This window comes from Dasypus novemcinctus, chromosome 16 (genome assembly GCF_030445035.2).
Source record: "Dasypus novemcinctus isolate mDasNov1 chromosome 16, mDasNov1.1.hap2, whole genome shotgun sequence".
NCBI classification, from domain to species: Eukaryota; Metazoa; Chordata; class Mammalia; order Cingulata; family Dasypodidae; genus Dasypus; species Dasypus novemcinctus.
In genome coordinates, this window is record NC_080688.1 from 62975866 (window position 1) to 62992478 (window position 16613).

Here is a 16613-nt window from a genome sequence, read left to right on the forward strand (position 1 = left end):
AGCAGGATGCAGAAAATGCTTTCCAAGAGTTCATCAAATCCCAAAGCATGGATTTTTATGCTACAGGAATAAACAAACTTATTTCACATTGGCAAAAATGTGATTTTAATGGTTCCTATTTTGATTAATAAAGATGTGTTTGAATCTAGTTACAATGATTTAAAATTTCACAGTCTGAAACTGCCAATTCCTTTTGCACCAACCTAACATCTCGTATTCTGAATGCTTGGTATGATTCCTGGCATATGATAGCAACTCAAATATTTGATGGCTTAGACCACTGGCAAGCCAAGAGAACAATTAGTAGAGAGATGAAAGACATGGAGAAAAGAGAAGTCTGACAGAGGAAGGTTCCTAAAGACAGGAAGAAACAAGGGCCAAAGGTCCACAGTGCTAAATTGGCTCTTATCAGCCCACCACATCTTGTCAGTCTGGAATAAAGTAGTAAAGATGAAGGTGGACCAAGGTGGGCAGAGATCATGTTGGCAGACTAAATTTTCTGTTTGAATTAGGAAGATGATCTGCTGAAAAGGGTGTGGCTTGAAAAAGGTTTTAAGAGTGGAAAGATTTGTAATAACTGCTGAAGAAGACAAAAAAACTATTGATACCATGTCAAAGGACTGAAAGGTGACTTTGTGGGGGGGGGGGGGGCTGAGGCTATGTTTAAGGCTATTATAACGAAAGAGTAAAAAAGTAAAAGGAAAGCAGAAAGGGGGCTGACATACAATGAAATAGTGATAGGTGTGACCAGAGATAGCAACGAATTCAGGTAGCCAGTCTCCACAGTCTGTGCTTTTAACTTACAATATACTGCCTCCTAGAAGTCCAGATGCAGGGATAAATTTGAAATTGGAATTATGGTAATAACAGAGCCAGGTGTGAACAGAGTAGAAGGCTGCTTGAATTCAATATAAGAAAACATTGGATGTGAGGCAATAAAAAAATCTCACAGGCTGAACTGTTGAATGAATCATCCCTAAGAATGTTGAAAATATTAATAACCACAAACTCAAAGAGATGGCAAGAAACACTGAAAGTCAGGACATGAAGCCTTCAGTAAACCAAAGGGGTTACTTGTTAAGAGTAGAGATAGCTGATAATATAACCTTTTGGTATGGGCTACAGAGGGAGATTTTTGCCAGAGGCCTAACGAGAAATGATTTACAATTTACAAAAGGGAGAAAGAATAAGGTCTACCACCTCATAAGATATGTGGAATATGGACACAGTCCACACTGTTGAAAACTGAAGGGGATGGCAGGACCTCACAGAACAGACATGCTTCAGTAGTGGCAAGGCAGTGAAAAGGAAAATCAAAAGGTTGAAATGTAGTTGAGCCTGGTTTGGGAAGGATGGGATGGGTGGAAGGCTGGGAGTGACTATGACACATACAGAATGGAGGCAAGTGGAGGTAATAATGGATGACTAAAGTGGCTTGCACTTTTTAAGACTGCAGAAAATCAGGGATTAGTTGACACTCTGCGGCTGGGACTTGCTTGTAGCTCCTGTGACAAGGAAGCTTTGGGCTGCTTTAGTCTACCTCTTCTCCTAAGGGAGTGCTGATGACTTCAGGAAAGGAGTATCCTCTAAGCATCAAGAGGTGGTTATCTATGCCTCTCAATTCTGTTGGTCTTTTTTTCTCAACATCAGTCATAGAACAAAATGCTTCATGGACACTTCCTGATATATGAGGGCACTTTAAACTCATCATTATCTACCTTTAATGATTAATCTCCACTCTGCCTCCTGTCTCTGTAAATAGCACAATTCTCCTCCAAGTTACCTAGGATTTAGAAATGTATTCAACCCTCCTGTTTCAATTCAGTTACTGAATTGTCTTCTTTTGAAATGACCCCAGTATCCATTTTCCTATTTCTGTATCCACCATCTGAATCCAGATCTGTTTTTGTTTTATTTTTGAGGTACCATGGCCAGTTGAACCTGGGACCTTGTATGTGGGAAGCCAGCACTCAACCAGTGAGTCTCAGTGGCTCCCAAGTTGGTTTATTCGTTTTCGTTTTTGTTTTCTCAGGAGGCACCTGGAATCAAACCCAGGACCTCCCATGTGGGAAGCAGGTGCTGAGCCACAATTGCTCCCCAAGGTCTCAGTTTTATATCTAGATTCCCATACCAACTTACTAACCTAGCTAACAGTACACTTAAGTTTAGTCAGAGGGTTTTTGAGGAAGGGCTTGGTCAGACTCCCACGAATGAATGTGATGTGTCAATTAAGAAAATGCTCACCTTGAATACCTGAAGGTAGCAAGGCTTTTCTATCCCCACACTAAGAACACTACATGATTGGAAACACAGAAGAACGCAAAGCGAAATAGACAAAGCCTAGGCATGTTTTTCATGTTTTTTTAGCCTTACCGCTTTCCAGTTTGGGTTGGTCTGCCTTTGCCTTGGAGAGACCCTATTGACTTTGGGGAGCCCAGAAAGACCAAGATGGAGCCTACTGGACGAGGAAAAAGGAAGCTGGATACTAAGAATTGGCCCTACCCACAAGGAGTAAATAAAGTGACAAGATTTTCAAACTAAAAATGGAAAATGTTACAACAAAGAATATTTGTGCTACATAGTGCAAGTAAAACTATGTAAGAATTCCTTTGGATATCCATATGTGAGTGTTTCTAGAATATGTCATGTAGATATATTTGAAACGGAGACAGCTTGAGAAAATCTCTGACAATTACCTCTAAATTAGTTAGCCAGTTTGCCTCTGCACTAAGAAGGGCAGAGGGTCTTAGTACAGACACGTGCACAGACTTAAGTGTTGCACATTCTTGGAAAACATGTTAAATAGCCCTTCTCATACCTATTGTTGGAGTACAAATTAGCATAGCCATCTTGAATGGTGTTACATATCAAGAACTACATACATGAGAATATGGTGATACATGGGAAAAAATATAATGTAATTTACAGATTATAGTTAAAAACAATATTGTAGTATTTTTGTAGCAGAAGAAAAAAAGGTGCAATTTTAATCCTAAAGGTCAAAAAAAGAATATGGGGTTTAGTTTGATGAGCTGGGAATATAATTAAGCGTTTTTCCTCCTCATTTTCTTCATTAACAAGGCGATCTTGATTATGTTATTTAGCCAATCTGTGTTTATCTGTATCTTTCTGAACACCAGAGAAACTAAGGCTGCTTTTAGGATTAGATGAGATAAAAGTGCCTGGACAGAACTTTTTTGGAGTAATGCTTCCATAACCTGTTAAGCTGCCTTTTGTCTGTTATTTTGTTTGTTGAATTTGAAATAAAGTTTGAATTAAAACAAACAAAAAAACCTACAAAATATTCATACTCTGTGACCCAGAAATCCTACCTCTAGGAATTTCCTAAAGAAATAAGACATAACTTACATACAAAGAACTTCACTGCTGCAATGAGATACAATCTAAAATGTCCAACTGGGAAAGGTTACATGAATCAATGATACAAACACAACGTGGAGTATCATGCAATTAATAAAGGTTGACAAGGTTTTTAATGACAGGGAACAATGCCTATATTGAGGAAAAAACAAGATGCAAAATTATATTGAAAATGAAACCATGTAAAACTGTGTACAAGTAGCACAGAGACAGGCAAGAAATTTGCAAAAATAGAAAAAGTTATGTTTCTTTCTGGGTGACAATTACAGGCAATTGCTATTTTTCTTTATGCTTTTCTGTACTGTCTAAATTATCTAAATGAGCATGTACTACTGGAAAACAAAAAAAGTATTCAACCAGGCAAGCATTAAAGAATGGCATTTTTTAAAAGTATAGCTTTATTGTTTCTTCTACTAATTGGAGTCTGTTTCCTAACAAGAGAAACAAACAGGAGGAATTAAAAATTAATCATTTATTTGACAGATGTGTTGATATTAAAAACCAGAGAAATTCTTTTCCACAAGTTTCACCATATTCATGTAGAACTATCACAGAAAAGATGGTGAATCTGGTTGACTCATCAATCACCTATTTAAATGACAACTCCAGGTTCCCATATCATATGATTTCAGGGCCAGTAATCCAATCAGATCCAAGTCTAAATGGTGAACTGCTCCACATTTTCTAAGATGAAAAGAGCTGGGAAATAATTCAATATGACATTCCATTGAAATGTACTTTCAAACTTGTAAGAAAAAATTAGGAAAATAAAAGCAATTACTTAAAGAACAAAACATTTAAGTGATGTTTCTTCAACAGCTGGGGGTAGAAAAATGACTGGCATACCTGAGAATCAAACTAATACTTTCTAAGAATTGACTTCACTTAAAAAAACAAAATGTAACTAATGAATACTTCATTGGCAGAAGAAAACAGACAACTTGGTTATTAAATGACGAGTATTCAGGACTGGTCTAAAGATACGACTATCGAAGTCAGAATATTCTGTGACTACTGCTTGCCCTACTCACCTAAAATTCAACATCTTATCTTTTCTCACATTCTTTTAGACTCTACCAAAAAGAAACCCATTTTAAACCAAGAGTTATGGATCAACTTAATTATACTCGATATCCCTCACCTATGCATACTTTCCTTCGAGCTTTCCTGAAACACATTATCACCAAGTAAACGCCATATAACCTAAACTCACTTTGTTTCATTTAGTCTTTGCAGTTATCCTCAGATGGCTATCAAGTATTTATACTTTCTGGCCAGAAATAGAAATAAAAACCAAAATCAGCTCACCTAAAGGTCAGAAAGTTAGTGAGTATAAGCAGACCTTAGGTATGAAGCTATAATCAGTACCATTAACAAAGTCAGGAGTTACCAATGGAAATAAAGCCCTTAACGATTCTGAGAGAATTAAAATACAGGTTGGCTTAGTGAACTTAAGACTAACAACTGCAGCTCCTTAAATAAGATACTCAGATGATCACTCCCTGGTTGACATCTAAGTAAGAGCTAAAGATGATTCACCCTGAAACTGTATTATACTTGGTTAAGCAGAAACCTGTGCTAGCAAAATAAATTGCTAAAAAGTCAGGACCTTGATAAAAATAGTGACCATGCTAAGCAAAGGATAATAGCTTAATAATCATGACATTGCCATAACACCAGAGGCATAAAGTACTCACCTTCAAAAATATATATATACTGTAACCCCAATTTAAAGATTACAAACTTAAATGTTAGGCACCAGTATGAAATAAATTAAAAACGTGTATGTATTTTCAGTGTAAAGCACCAAAAATGAACACTAAAACTGTTCATATAAAGTAGTGAAAAGGAAGTAAAGTACAACTACTAATTTCTACTAATACTTTCATTTACCTCATAAAACTCTGTTGGTTAAACTGGAAGGAGAGTGTTTCTGAGAATCTAAAGGGTAACAAAATGATAACAATATACATCATTTCTTTATTAACAAATTATACCACACAAATCAGATTATTTGATTACAAAGTTGACAGAAATTGCATCTGAACTTAGAGCAGCAACGTAAGATCTTACTAGGAAGAAATTCTTTATTTGGACTAAAGGACTGTAACATGAATTGGAAATATAACAACTAAGAAAGTATAATTGGCAACTATGGAAAAACTACTGCTGGAAAATTTCATTTTTCATTACATCTTTAATAATAAGCAGCCCTTCCAAAAGGATATTAAATAAAGGGAAGATGTACCCGAAGAACGGATGATGTATAAACCACATGAAATTGAATCAGTACAAAATGAGCACACAAAGGCCATAGAAACTTGAGAAAGTTTAAAAGACCAAGCAGTGATTCAGCTCCCTGGAGTTGCATCAACCATGAAGTAATGTGCCCCTATTCCAAGGGAAACTGGAGAGTTCTCATTGGTGCACTTCAATTTGAGAAATCAATTAGGTTGGGTTAATCAGGAAAAAAAGGATGTTGTTTTTACAGGAAGGAGATACAGCTCAAAAAGAGAAACCTAAGCATTAGGAAAGTAATAAATCGGAATTAAAAATTATTTAGGAAACCAAATGAAGGATAGGAAAATATAAAATTTGGATGAAAAACTTTCTGTAAATGGTAAAACTCAGTTTCCTAAGTGATTTAAAATCGAACACTATAGAAGAGTGGTTTTCAAATTGCACCAGCAGAATGACAGGGGTTCCCTGGAGTGTTTGGGGGCAGGGTGGAAATGAGACATTAAAGAAGGTTCTGGGCCATCCTTCCCAATTCTTCCTCACTTCAATCCAAATATTTCTAATTGTTTGTCTTTGGTGGTTTTGGGAAAAATTTCTTTTGGGGGGAAAAGGGTGGGAAATCTTATGCCTCCATCCCTTGGCAATTTTTTTCCTTCAAGTTTTGAAAATCATTGCTAATAGGCTGAGATTACAGAGCTGAGAAATAGGATCAGAGATCTAAAACATTTTTCCTGCGCCATTAACTAAAACCTGAAAAGTTTTAAGTATATGTATATTATTCTGTAAAAGAAATGAACAAATTAAAGTCTTAGAAAGAAATTAAACTGTTTTTCCCACTTATTCTTCCACTGCCATCAAGCACTCAATATTTCTGGAGAGTGTGACCAAAATCCTAAGGAACATTCCAGTCACACATTACCCTGAAAACATTTCATTCAATGGCAATAGAGAATTTCTTTTTTTGAGAAAGCTCCCCAAGTTTATAGAAAATTCCTGACTGAGACTGTAGTTAAAAAAAAAAAAAACAAAAAACATATATGTCAGGGCAGAATCTGCATAGTGTTTTAAATACAATATAACTAATAAAGAAAAACCAAATCCCAGAGCTTCATTCTGCATTATTCAGTGTAAATGACAAATCAGAAAAATGTATAACAAAGACCATTTTTCTTTGATGTTATCAAGACAAAATCTGGAATTGCAGGAAGAAAAACGGAGCCCAAGCTTTGGCCTCAAGTCAAGGCTTAATTACTTCAGGAAAATATTAAGAAATCTCCACTGAAAGGACTCATTCAGCAAACATACCTCCTTTCCATATATTTTTTTCCTTCATATCATGTTAGACACAAGTTGCTGTCATTCTTGACTCATTAATTACATTTAATTAGAAAAAAGTTACTTGAATATTTACATAGTTTTATTGCTGTTTTACAACAAAGAAATTTAACTAATTTGTAGAATCCATCCAGTAACATATGACTTTGAAATCCATCTCTTAAGAAGACAGATACAGTTAAACTGGCAGAATATAATTTATCTTGATGCTCAGGATACAGCATGAATAAGAAAAATCCTTGCATGTCATTGGGTTCTTGCTGCAGTCATTAATGTTCATCTCTCAGAAAGCAAAAGAATCCATTTGACGTTTCAATAAATATCAAAGTAACTGCCAAAAAAATAAGTTCCATGGACCAAAGATCCAAGAAAGAGCAGTCGCAACTAATGATTCCTAGAATCGAGAAAGTCCTCTTTAGTCCAATGAGATGATGTCAGGAATGTTACTTCCACTGCTGGTTATGACCCCTGTCTCACTCCTGCTGCTGGATGAACTAACATGAGTACTGCTTTCATGGGGGCTGGTGGTGGTGACAGACGCACTGCTTGCTGTTAAGGGTGAGGTGAGACTATCCAAAAACATAGGAGGACAGTACTGCTTGAAACAAACAATGATGCCGATGAGGAAGAGGCTACATTGATTTTAAAAAGACTAGAAATTGTTAGATAAGCACAAGTGATAGCCACATATTTAAATCCCACTGGGATTTAAAGATTTTTCAAAACTTCACATCTTTGGGAAGAAGGTGGTATGAATTAGGCGATTTTACATCATTTAGCGAATGGAGCATATTCTTGATTCCCTCAAAAGGTGCAGCACTTGTTTGTGGACCACACAATAGGCAAAAGTACAAATAATGTCAACAAAAACTGAATCATTTAAAACTAAATATTGTAGCCACAATTGAGACACATACTTAATCTTAATTAGATTAAATGTTTTTAGACCAGGCTAAATCATATTGTAAAAGACTGGTATTAGGCAAAAATGTTAATGCAAAATTCAAGAATTCTTTCAAAATTTAAACCAATCAGACCCTTAATGAATAATGTTAAGAATGAACACTGCACAGTGATGATAGTGGTCTTTGAATCCTTTGAACACACATAAAAAAACATTATCTATAGAACCAGAATGGAAATATTCATTCTAAAATGAGTCTAATCTAATCTTCCTTGTGGTATTTGCTGACAGTCCCTCAAAATTCGAAACTGAGTTTAAAAGTCTAAATTGACCAAGAAGACTACAGAGAGGCTAAGTGTTTTATTTATATCACATAGTACATTTTATGTGAGAAACAACTGCACTAACTTTAGCAAAATAAGCAAGGTCTAGTATATATTGCAAAAGCAGATTTCCTAGGTGTGTCTTTAATTTTTATTGTATGAAAGAATACCAGTAAGGAATATCTGATCAATTTTATTTACCCTATATTCAACTTATTACTAGAAATACTGAATTACAGAATAAGAATTTAAACCTGAAGTTGTTTGGACTACATGACTTTCAAGGCCTGTAAAATGGGAACCACCATCCCAGGTTTAAACTGCCAGTCAGTGGAAAAGCAACAACTAAAATTCAGTCTGCCTTTCAAAAATGCAGTTTATTTTACGTTTAAGATGGATAGCTGTCATGGTTCACCAATGAAACAAATGCCATATACAAAGAGATTGAAGGGACACTGGTTAAGCGGGAGAGGGAATAGTTCCTTAAAAGCTTGTAAGGAGCTCTAAATATAGTTGAATGCTCAGGTATTAAAATTCTCCTCTAAAAGCAAATCAATTTCCAACTTCCTACTAAAATTGGTGGGGGGGGGGGGGGAAATCTGGAATAAAGCCCAGAAATTTACACTGTTATTCCTACCATTAATACATCTCAGGCAGTTTTTGATGGCCTAGTAGTGAAATATCCTCTTCTTCATTTATAAAATGAGTGCTAGATACTACAGTGCTGCCATCAATGGGCTCTATGTCTTGAATGCTTAATAGTACAGGGGTACTATTTATCTCTCATCCTGTATCCTGTAGGTGTAATGGGCACATACCTGCACAAAGATGACAGGGATTAAGGGAGGAAAATGGGGTAAAGTACAACAAGCTTTAAGATAAACTGAAGGCACAACCTCACCCATCCTTCTACTGACTTAATAAATAAGTCAGCCTAGCCCATCATGAAGTGTGCCAAACAGCTATGAAATCAAAATCCTCCAGGTTCCAAGATCATTTTTTTCAAAGGGGTTGTTCACATAAAAATTGGTTATTCTTTAAACCTGAAAAGTCCATTTCCTAGAAAAATATACATACAGTTTTGTTATACAGTCTCCTGACAGAACAAACTCAGGGCTATAAAAAGAAATTCCTCACTCTGCACATTAACCTTGGGCTCAAATTTCCCAAGTCCAGTTTCTGTGGTGAAGGCTGATATAAAACCTGATTCTGAACATTCCAAGAATCAGTGGTCCATAGTTCTTCCTCCATCCTTCCCTACCCTAACCTTAGTTTCTTTTCCTTTCTTTCTCTGCTTCATTTTTTCCTTCCCCTTTCTCTGTTCTCTACCCTGTCAGTAGAATCTATGCTTACTACAGGTCTTCATGCTGTGACACAGAGATACTAGAGTTTCTTATTTCCAACAGAAAACTGGGGTGACTGGTACATAATAATTTTAAATTTGGGCATCCCAAATGTCTAGGATCTGACTGGCTTTAAAAAAATAGGGGAATAAAGCTGATGATTCAAATCTGTTTAATAAGCTACTGGTCTTCTATGTATAGAATAAGTGTTTTATAATCTTCTTAAATTTTAATCTCCAACCACCTAGTATTGTTTCCCTTATTCTAATCACTTCCTCCAAATTCTAATCACGCAAATTGAAGGAAATGCCAACAGATTATTATGCAAAACAAAATGTAATTACAAATTCAGGTATTAATACCAAAATATCATAAATTGAAAAACAGTGACTTTCATAAATAAAACTTGTGAAGTATTTATATAGTACCTCCTTTTCATCAATGAAAGTAATTGAGAGTTGACTGTCCTGATTTTATGCAACTGGTCATTTTTAGTTATTATGACATAACCAACAATCAAATACAAATTAGTTGCTTAAATTCAGGATACATACCTGGGGATCAACTGGAATAAGGGAAAGAAAATCCAAACCTAAAACAAAAATGCTTTGTTAATAGTTGTTTCTTGTATTGTGGAGTCTAGATTATTTCCCAAAATCATTTTATATGCACTATTAGTCATGTAACAATTGGGGTAAGTTCTTACCATTCTGTCAAATGGATGATTTACACCATGATCAATGATATTTAATGTGCAAAGAACTCAAAGATGAACATATTCTCTGATAAAGCAGTTAGATAAACTACCTCCCAGTGACTCAATATGCAGCAGTCCAAAAACTTCCAGAGATGTAGGACTAGGCAAAGCAAACTTTCCCCTTTGTTACTTAACAGAATGAGAAGATAAAAATGATCTGGATCCACACCATTAAAAAAAAACAAAAACGAAAAGAAAAACAAAAACAAAAACATACTTAGGCTCTTAAGATACTTCACATTTATTTTTTAGAAATACACCATATTGAGGTTCATCTAAAATATCACTTCTAAATAGATGACTATTTCATTGATGCTCTCTGCTCCCCTGTTCCCACACCAAGGGAAGTAAATACACAGTCCAGTGTTCTGCACAAAGCAAGCACTTGGTAAATTGCTGCTCACTAAATAAGCTCTGTTTTAATCAAAGTTTACTGGCTTAAAAGCTAATGCATTTTTCTAAACCAAACATTTGGGATTCTCCAATAATGCTTTAGAAACAGGAATGGGAAAAGGTTGTTCAGTAATACCATTTTGAAATATTTAATAATCTCAACAATAAAAAATTTCAGATCTGAAAAGTCTAGCAATAAACTTTAAAGTCAGTTCCCCAAGACCTACCTATTTGATTAAATTCTATTTCAAAAACTTTAAAAAAAAATCACATCATGTATATAGGTCATTAAGACAGGCCAATTTCTTCTCAATTTCATGAATTTTTATACACTGTCATTCAATGTCATCCTGAATATAACCACCATACAGAGTCTGATACTAGACTGTTATCCGAAACAGAGAGTATTAGTAGGGACGATATTTAATTATTTAACAACTAGTATGGATAAATTATAACTTGAAAATTTTTAAGTATATTTCTTTATAATTCCTAAATAATTATAAAAATGCTTACCAAGTGATAAAAGCTATTAGCACCAATAGTTCATGAAAGAAATCACTGAAATAATTTCCAAAGTATTTTTCCAAATTGTTGATGTAATTTGATATGGTTGTTACCTTCTATGATGCAGACGTTTGAGCTAAGACTTGACAAATTTTGCTAATAACGTCTTCATAAAATTGATAAGCATTAGGTGATGTACCTCAAGAATTTCTCTTCACATTAATGTATTAGTCAGAAAGGTGAACAAACCCTCTTTGCTTCTGCCAAACAGTACTTCAAAATTTCTCTAGTCCTTATAATACTTTCTAAGAATTTTTAGGTATTCAACGTCTCTAGTATTGACTAATTCACAAAAATAGTTTATTAGAATGTCATTTAATTGCTGTAATTTTATTAATTTTATTTTGTTTTATTTCAAAAGAAATATTTTTCTTCCTTTGTTGTTTTATAGGTTTGGGTTTGTTGTTTATTTTTAAATATTATATGTTGAATCACTTTTAATGTTTGCCGAATCACTCAATCCAGTTTAATAATTTGACAATTTTTTTAAAAGGTAAAGAATGTACTGATATCTCTGTTGGAATATGGTGTACTAAAGCCAGATCACTCAAAAACTGCTCAATTCTAAATGCTTAACTATTCCCATTTAATATTTTCAATTAAAATAAATACACAAGACTTGATATAATTTTAAAACTTTTTTTTGCAACTCTAGGACTAGAAGCTGCCCACCGAGGTCCAAAGACTTATTTTCATTATTTCAATTTCCAGCTTTTCAGTTGTTTTGTTTAATTTAAACAGATTTAATTTAAGATGAGATTTACTTGATTTCCTATCATTTTACATCTAAGGTGTCAAAAGGAACATAGTGACTTACATAGTGCCATAATAAAATCCCTAGAAATTTTTCTAACATTTGATTGACACACCAGATTCTCTTCATAGACACAGGCACTGTCTACAAAAAATCCAGTAAGGTTTTAATATACGTTTTTTCAAATGAAACCATTTTTAACCCAAGCATTAACATGGAAGTTTGATAGAGTTCTTTATATGTTATTTCTTCTAATAAAAAACTATAACCTATCATCAAAGTCTTGAATTTTACATTTTAAGTTAAGATTAAAATCCATATGAAATAGATGAAGTTTCGTCAAGTGATTAAAATTTTACTGCCCTGTTTTATACATTTAACAAAATGCTGTTTTCTTATTTCACCATAAGTTTTGATCACAATGTTATGTCATATTTATATATTTTATACTCTTCTAAGTATTTCATGCTAGAAAATGCTCAATTATTTTTACCAAAAAGCAGGTAGTTAAAAAATTCTGAAGGTACAGTCTAAATGTTTTCTTTTGTTTTACTAACACTGATAAAATTTTTACTTTAAATGTTATATTATGTGAAACTGATTCATTAGTTTTTTCCTTACTATGACAACACGTTTTCTTTACTTGAGCCATAAACTTTAACAGAACATGATTGCTACATGACTGAATATGTAAATGTTTTAGCACTTCCAAATTTTAATGACACATTTTTTGAGCACCATTCGCACCTGACAATATGGCACTAGCAATAATAAGGCAGTCATATTTTTCTTGAAATAATCAAGCTGTTTTCCATTCCATAAATACAAATTATTTGTTTTATTTTGTATTCATTGTTGCACAGTATCAGAAGATGTTCCAAGCTGCAGTTCATTATTAATATCGTTTCTTCTTTGTTCTCCTGCAGATTCAGAAGATTCATGTTTATGATGTTTAAAAGGAATGTCAAGAAATGTATTAAAACTTTGTCATCTCTCCATTCTTGGTGTTCAATTTTAACATTTATTCTAAGTTCTTAAGTTTATAAATGCAAAGCTGCAGTTTCACTAATTACATAAAAATTATGCACAAAAGTAAAACCAAAGTAATTACTAATTACAGAAGAACACATTAATAATAAAAGCAAAGTAAAAACTGAATTATTAATATGTAACTGCCACATAATTCATAAATGATGATCAACTTGTAATTCTCTTAAAGCACAGAGATCTGCATAAAGAATGAGTAACAATGTTGTGTAGCCCGATAGGCCCTGAACTGACAGATGGTGCTGTGAATGGCTTTCAGATGTTGCTACATGACAGGAGGCCTCAACATGAAGAGTCATCAAGACATGCTATGACAATTTGCTTGAACCACTGAGTTTACATTAGAATTGTTATTATTACTTAAATGTTAAGTCCTGTTCTAGAAAAATAGCTAGGAGATTCTATTCTATTCAGTTACCAACAGGTAAGAGACCTTTTCTACATTTTTAACAAGCCAACCAGTCCAGATATTAGTCTTATTTTCTCAATACCAGCTTGAAATGTATTTTACCAAATATCAATTCAGAAGTATTATACATATTTTTTCAAATCTGCATATTTTTAAAAGAAATAAAGCCTCATTTTTTGCCCAAATTTTAAAGTAATGTTCTTCCAAATTAAAAGATTCACATAGACTAACGTAATCTGAAACTAAGAAGGCAAGTGATCTGTAAATTGTGTCTAAGTTATTAAATGGCCAAGGTTCCTTTAACAGTAAACAAAATATTCATTACCTTTTTTTCAGGATTAACTTTGAATTCATGGTCTTTAGGAAATAAATCCTCTGGAATGATTGTAACACACACTAAGATGACATCTACATTCTTAAACTTTACTTAAAACTAGCCAAAGTTAAAGCAATATGTGGCAGAAATAGGAATTAAGGATCTCTGAGTTTCCATCTTTGTCCTGGACCTTGAAATCTCGCCTTTACCAAGCATCAAGCTTTATATACAACAAATACTTTACAATTGGTACTGTAGGGTTTACAGAAAACTTCTGAGAATACTAATTCCCAAACGTCAGGTGAAATACACATACATAAGAGGCAAAAGGTATTTAAAACGTTTTTTAATGGATTTTAGTCTGCTTTTCCACTAAACTTACTAAAATAATCTGAACAAATTTCAAGTGGCCAAATTACACTGGGCCAGATAACACAACTATTAACTGTTTCAATAACAGAAATTTTGCACAACAGAATATTATGCTTAAAATAAAATAAAGGTCTCAATAAGAAAGAAAAGAAGAAAACATAGGCCAAATTTAACTTCATAAATCTAGAGAAGGAAATGATTAATAGGAGTACTTCATTAAAAGGGCCCTTGAAAAAGGAGTCATGAATATTAAGAGGCAATGGTTTCAACTTGCTTGAATTTGACTGACAAAGAACAAATGTGAAAACAATGGCTGCAGCAAGAGAAAACAAGAATGAAGGAGGAAAAGGTTTAAATTTTATAATATGGCCTTGGTTGTATCAGTCTTAATACTAAGGTAACCCAAGCCAGCTAGAAATTTTAAAATGTAAGTAATTATGAGAACAAAAAGACATCCCTAAATGTGAATCACTGCTCTAGGGAAATGGCTGTTAAGTCCTATACTTACAGGGGAATAAAACCAAACAGGATGCAGCTGTTAAGAAAACCCCCGCCCGCCCCACCACTATAGCAGTATATTCTCAACTTCTGATACGCTACCAAGCAATGCGCTGTATGAGAAAACGCTCTCCCTAACCTGTGAAACTTCTGTGAGAAATAAACCAAAAAAAAATTCTCTAAGTGCAAATCCTCCATAAGGGAGAATAAATTGAATAAAAACTTCCTACTACTATAGTTCCTATCATCAGAAATCTACAGATTACTCTGTAGTGAAAATGATAATAATATTTGAAATGTGACATGTTACCATCTTTACATAAGGCCTTCAAATTTCCTTTGCACTTCCATTTTAATTTTTAAAAATATATATTTGCTCCACAGATTAAGATTAAAAATAAATAATAAAACTTATTTAAAAAAAAAAAACAACACAAAAAACTCTCCACATACCTGGCAAATCTGATGACATGCTTGATATTGGCGTGTGGTGGAATGGTACTGAGTAGTCTGTTAATGAAGGCGGAATAGCAGCAGGATCAACCGAAGTCACACTGGGCACCCTTACAGAAGATGGCTGATACATGAGAACCCTGTTTTAAATAGCATGGGAAATTACAAACAATCTGGCTGTTAGTTCACAGGAGAGAAGGGCTGTACTACTGGGCATTCTCTGTCATAAGTTCACTAAGTTTCAACACAACTATATGGCAGCTACTCACTACACAGTACTCCACTCTACTCTCCTCTTTCATAACAGTCTTCATTTTAACATGAACGTATCTTGGCTCTCAACAGCAGCTGTGACATAAGAGCAAGTTGGCATTAAAACATAATGTACAGTGCTGGAGTAATACATAACATTTTCATCCAAGAATAGAAATATAATTTACATATGCTTTCACTAATGTATATGTAATATATGAGGGTATTAGTAATTTTATCTATACAGAAATTTAGAACTAAAGTAGGGGACTCTTAAGATTTGAGTTAAATTAGGGCATCTTTACAACTGACATTTCTTATTAAAGCTCAATCAGAATTTCTTCAATTCTAATTTGATTTGTAGTAGTTATTTGCAATCTTATTTAGTAATCTCCTGGGTAAATTTAGCCAATCCTCAAGTCAGCTAACCCAACAGTGGTAGAAAATAAGCAGAAATTAGGATAAAATGACTACTCAGAATTTAAGGTATTATATCTAGAAATCAAAGTGCTGGTCCTCCACTCTAAGAAGGTGTATGACTCTTTTATGTATTCGTGTTACTAAAAATACAAATTAAACACACATAAGTAGTAGTTATTTCCAGAAGCAGTACAATTAAATATTTTTCCAAATGTCCAGGCTTAAAGAGAGATGATTTTGCATGTTTTCTTATTTAACCTCCATTTTTCTCTTAGCCCAGAGTAAACAATTGGAAGTTCACAAGAAAAACATCTTGAATGTATATAAGAAACTAAACAATGTTATTCACACTATAGCTGATGGTGGCCATTCTGCCAACTAGTAACAAGATGTAAAGGGGGGAAAAAGCATAAAGGTTAGCATCCCAAAGCACTGCCAGTTGATGACTAATAAGTCTATGACTGGACACAGAATTCCAAAGCTGGAAAGACCATTATAAGGATGAAGAAAATGAAATCGACAGAAACATAACAGATTAGGACCATGATCACAAAACTAGACTGGAATGACAATCTGGGACTTCTAGATGCCCTTTTCTTTGGTTGAAACACTTTTTGTTATTATTCAGATTATAAAATACTGGCAATAAGAATGATACATCTTCATAAAATCCCTCATCCTCCAAATAACTGCAAAACTATTTTATAACCTCGATTTAAATCTCAAACTACTTAAATAATCACAACCTAACTTAGATACAAGAGTTCTTGTGAACTGTGATGTAAGGATCTTACCTAGCTGTCATTCTGTACTATTTCTCCAAAACATGGATGCCACTAGAAACATGAGAA

At 33.9% G+C, this 16613-nt stretch overlaps 1 protein-coding gene across 33 annotated transcripts in view; it reads right to left on the reverse strand.

Annotated features, from left to right (window-relative positions):
• Nucleotides 1-5145: 5145 nt before the first annotated feature.
• PIAS2 (protein inhibitor of activated STAT 2) overlaps nt 5146-16613 on the reverse strand; it is a 118426-nt gene continuing 106958 nt past the window's right edge. For 8 of the 33 annotated variants that reach the window (XM_058277625.2, XM_071208527.1, XM_071208532.1 and 5 more), the window contains 3 exons: nt 15091-15230; nt 10079-10116; nt 5342-7549 (listed from right to left, as the gene is read on the reverse strand). In XM_058277625.2, coding sequence (XP_058133608.1) covers nt 7370-7549; nt 10079-10116; nt 15091-15230 — 358 coding nt within the window. In that variant the 3' untranslated portion in view covers nt 5342-7369. The other 25 variants (XM_071208545.1, XM_058277633.2, XM_071208544.1 and 22 more) reach the window with 6 other exon arrangements.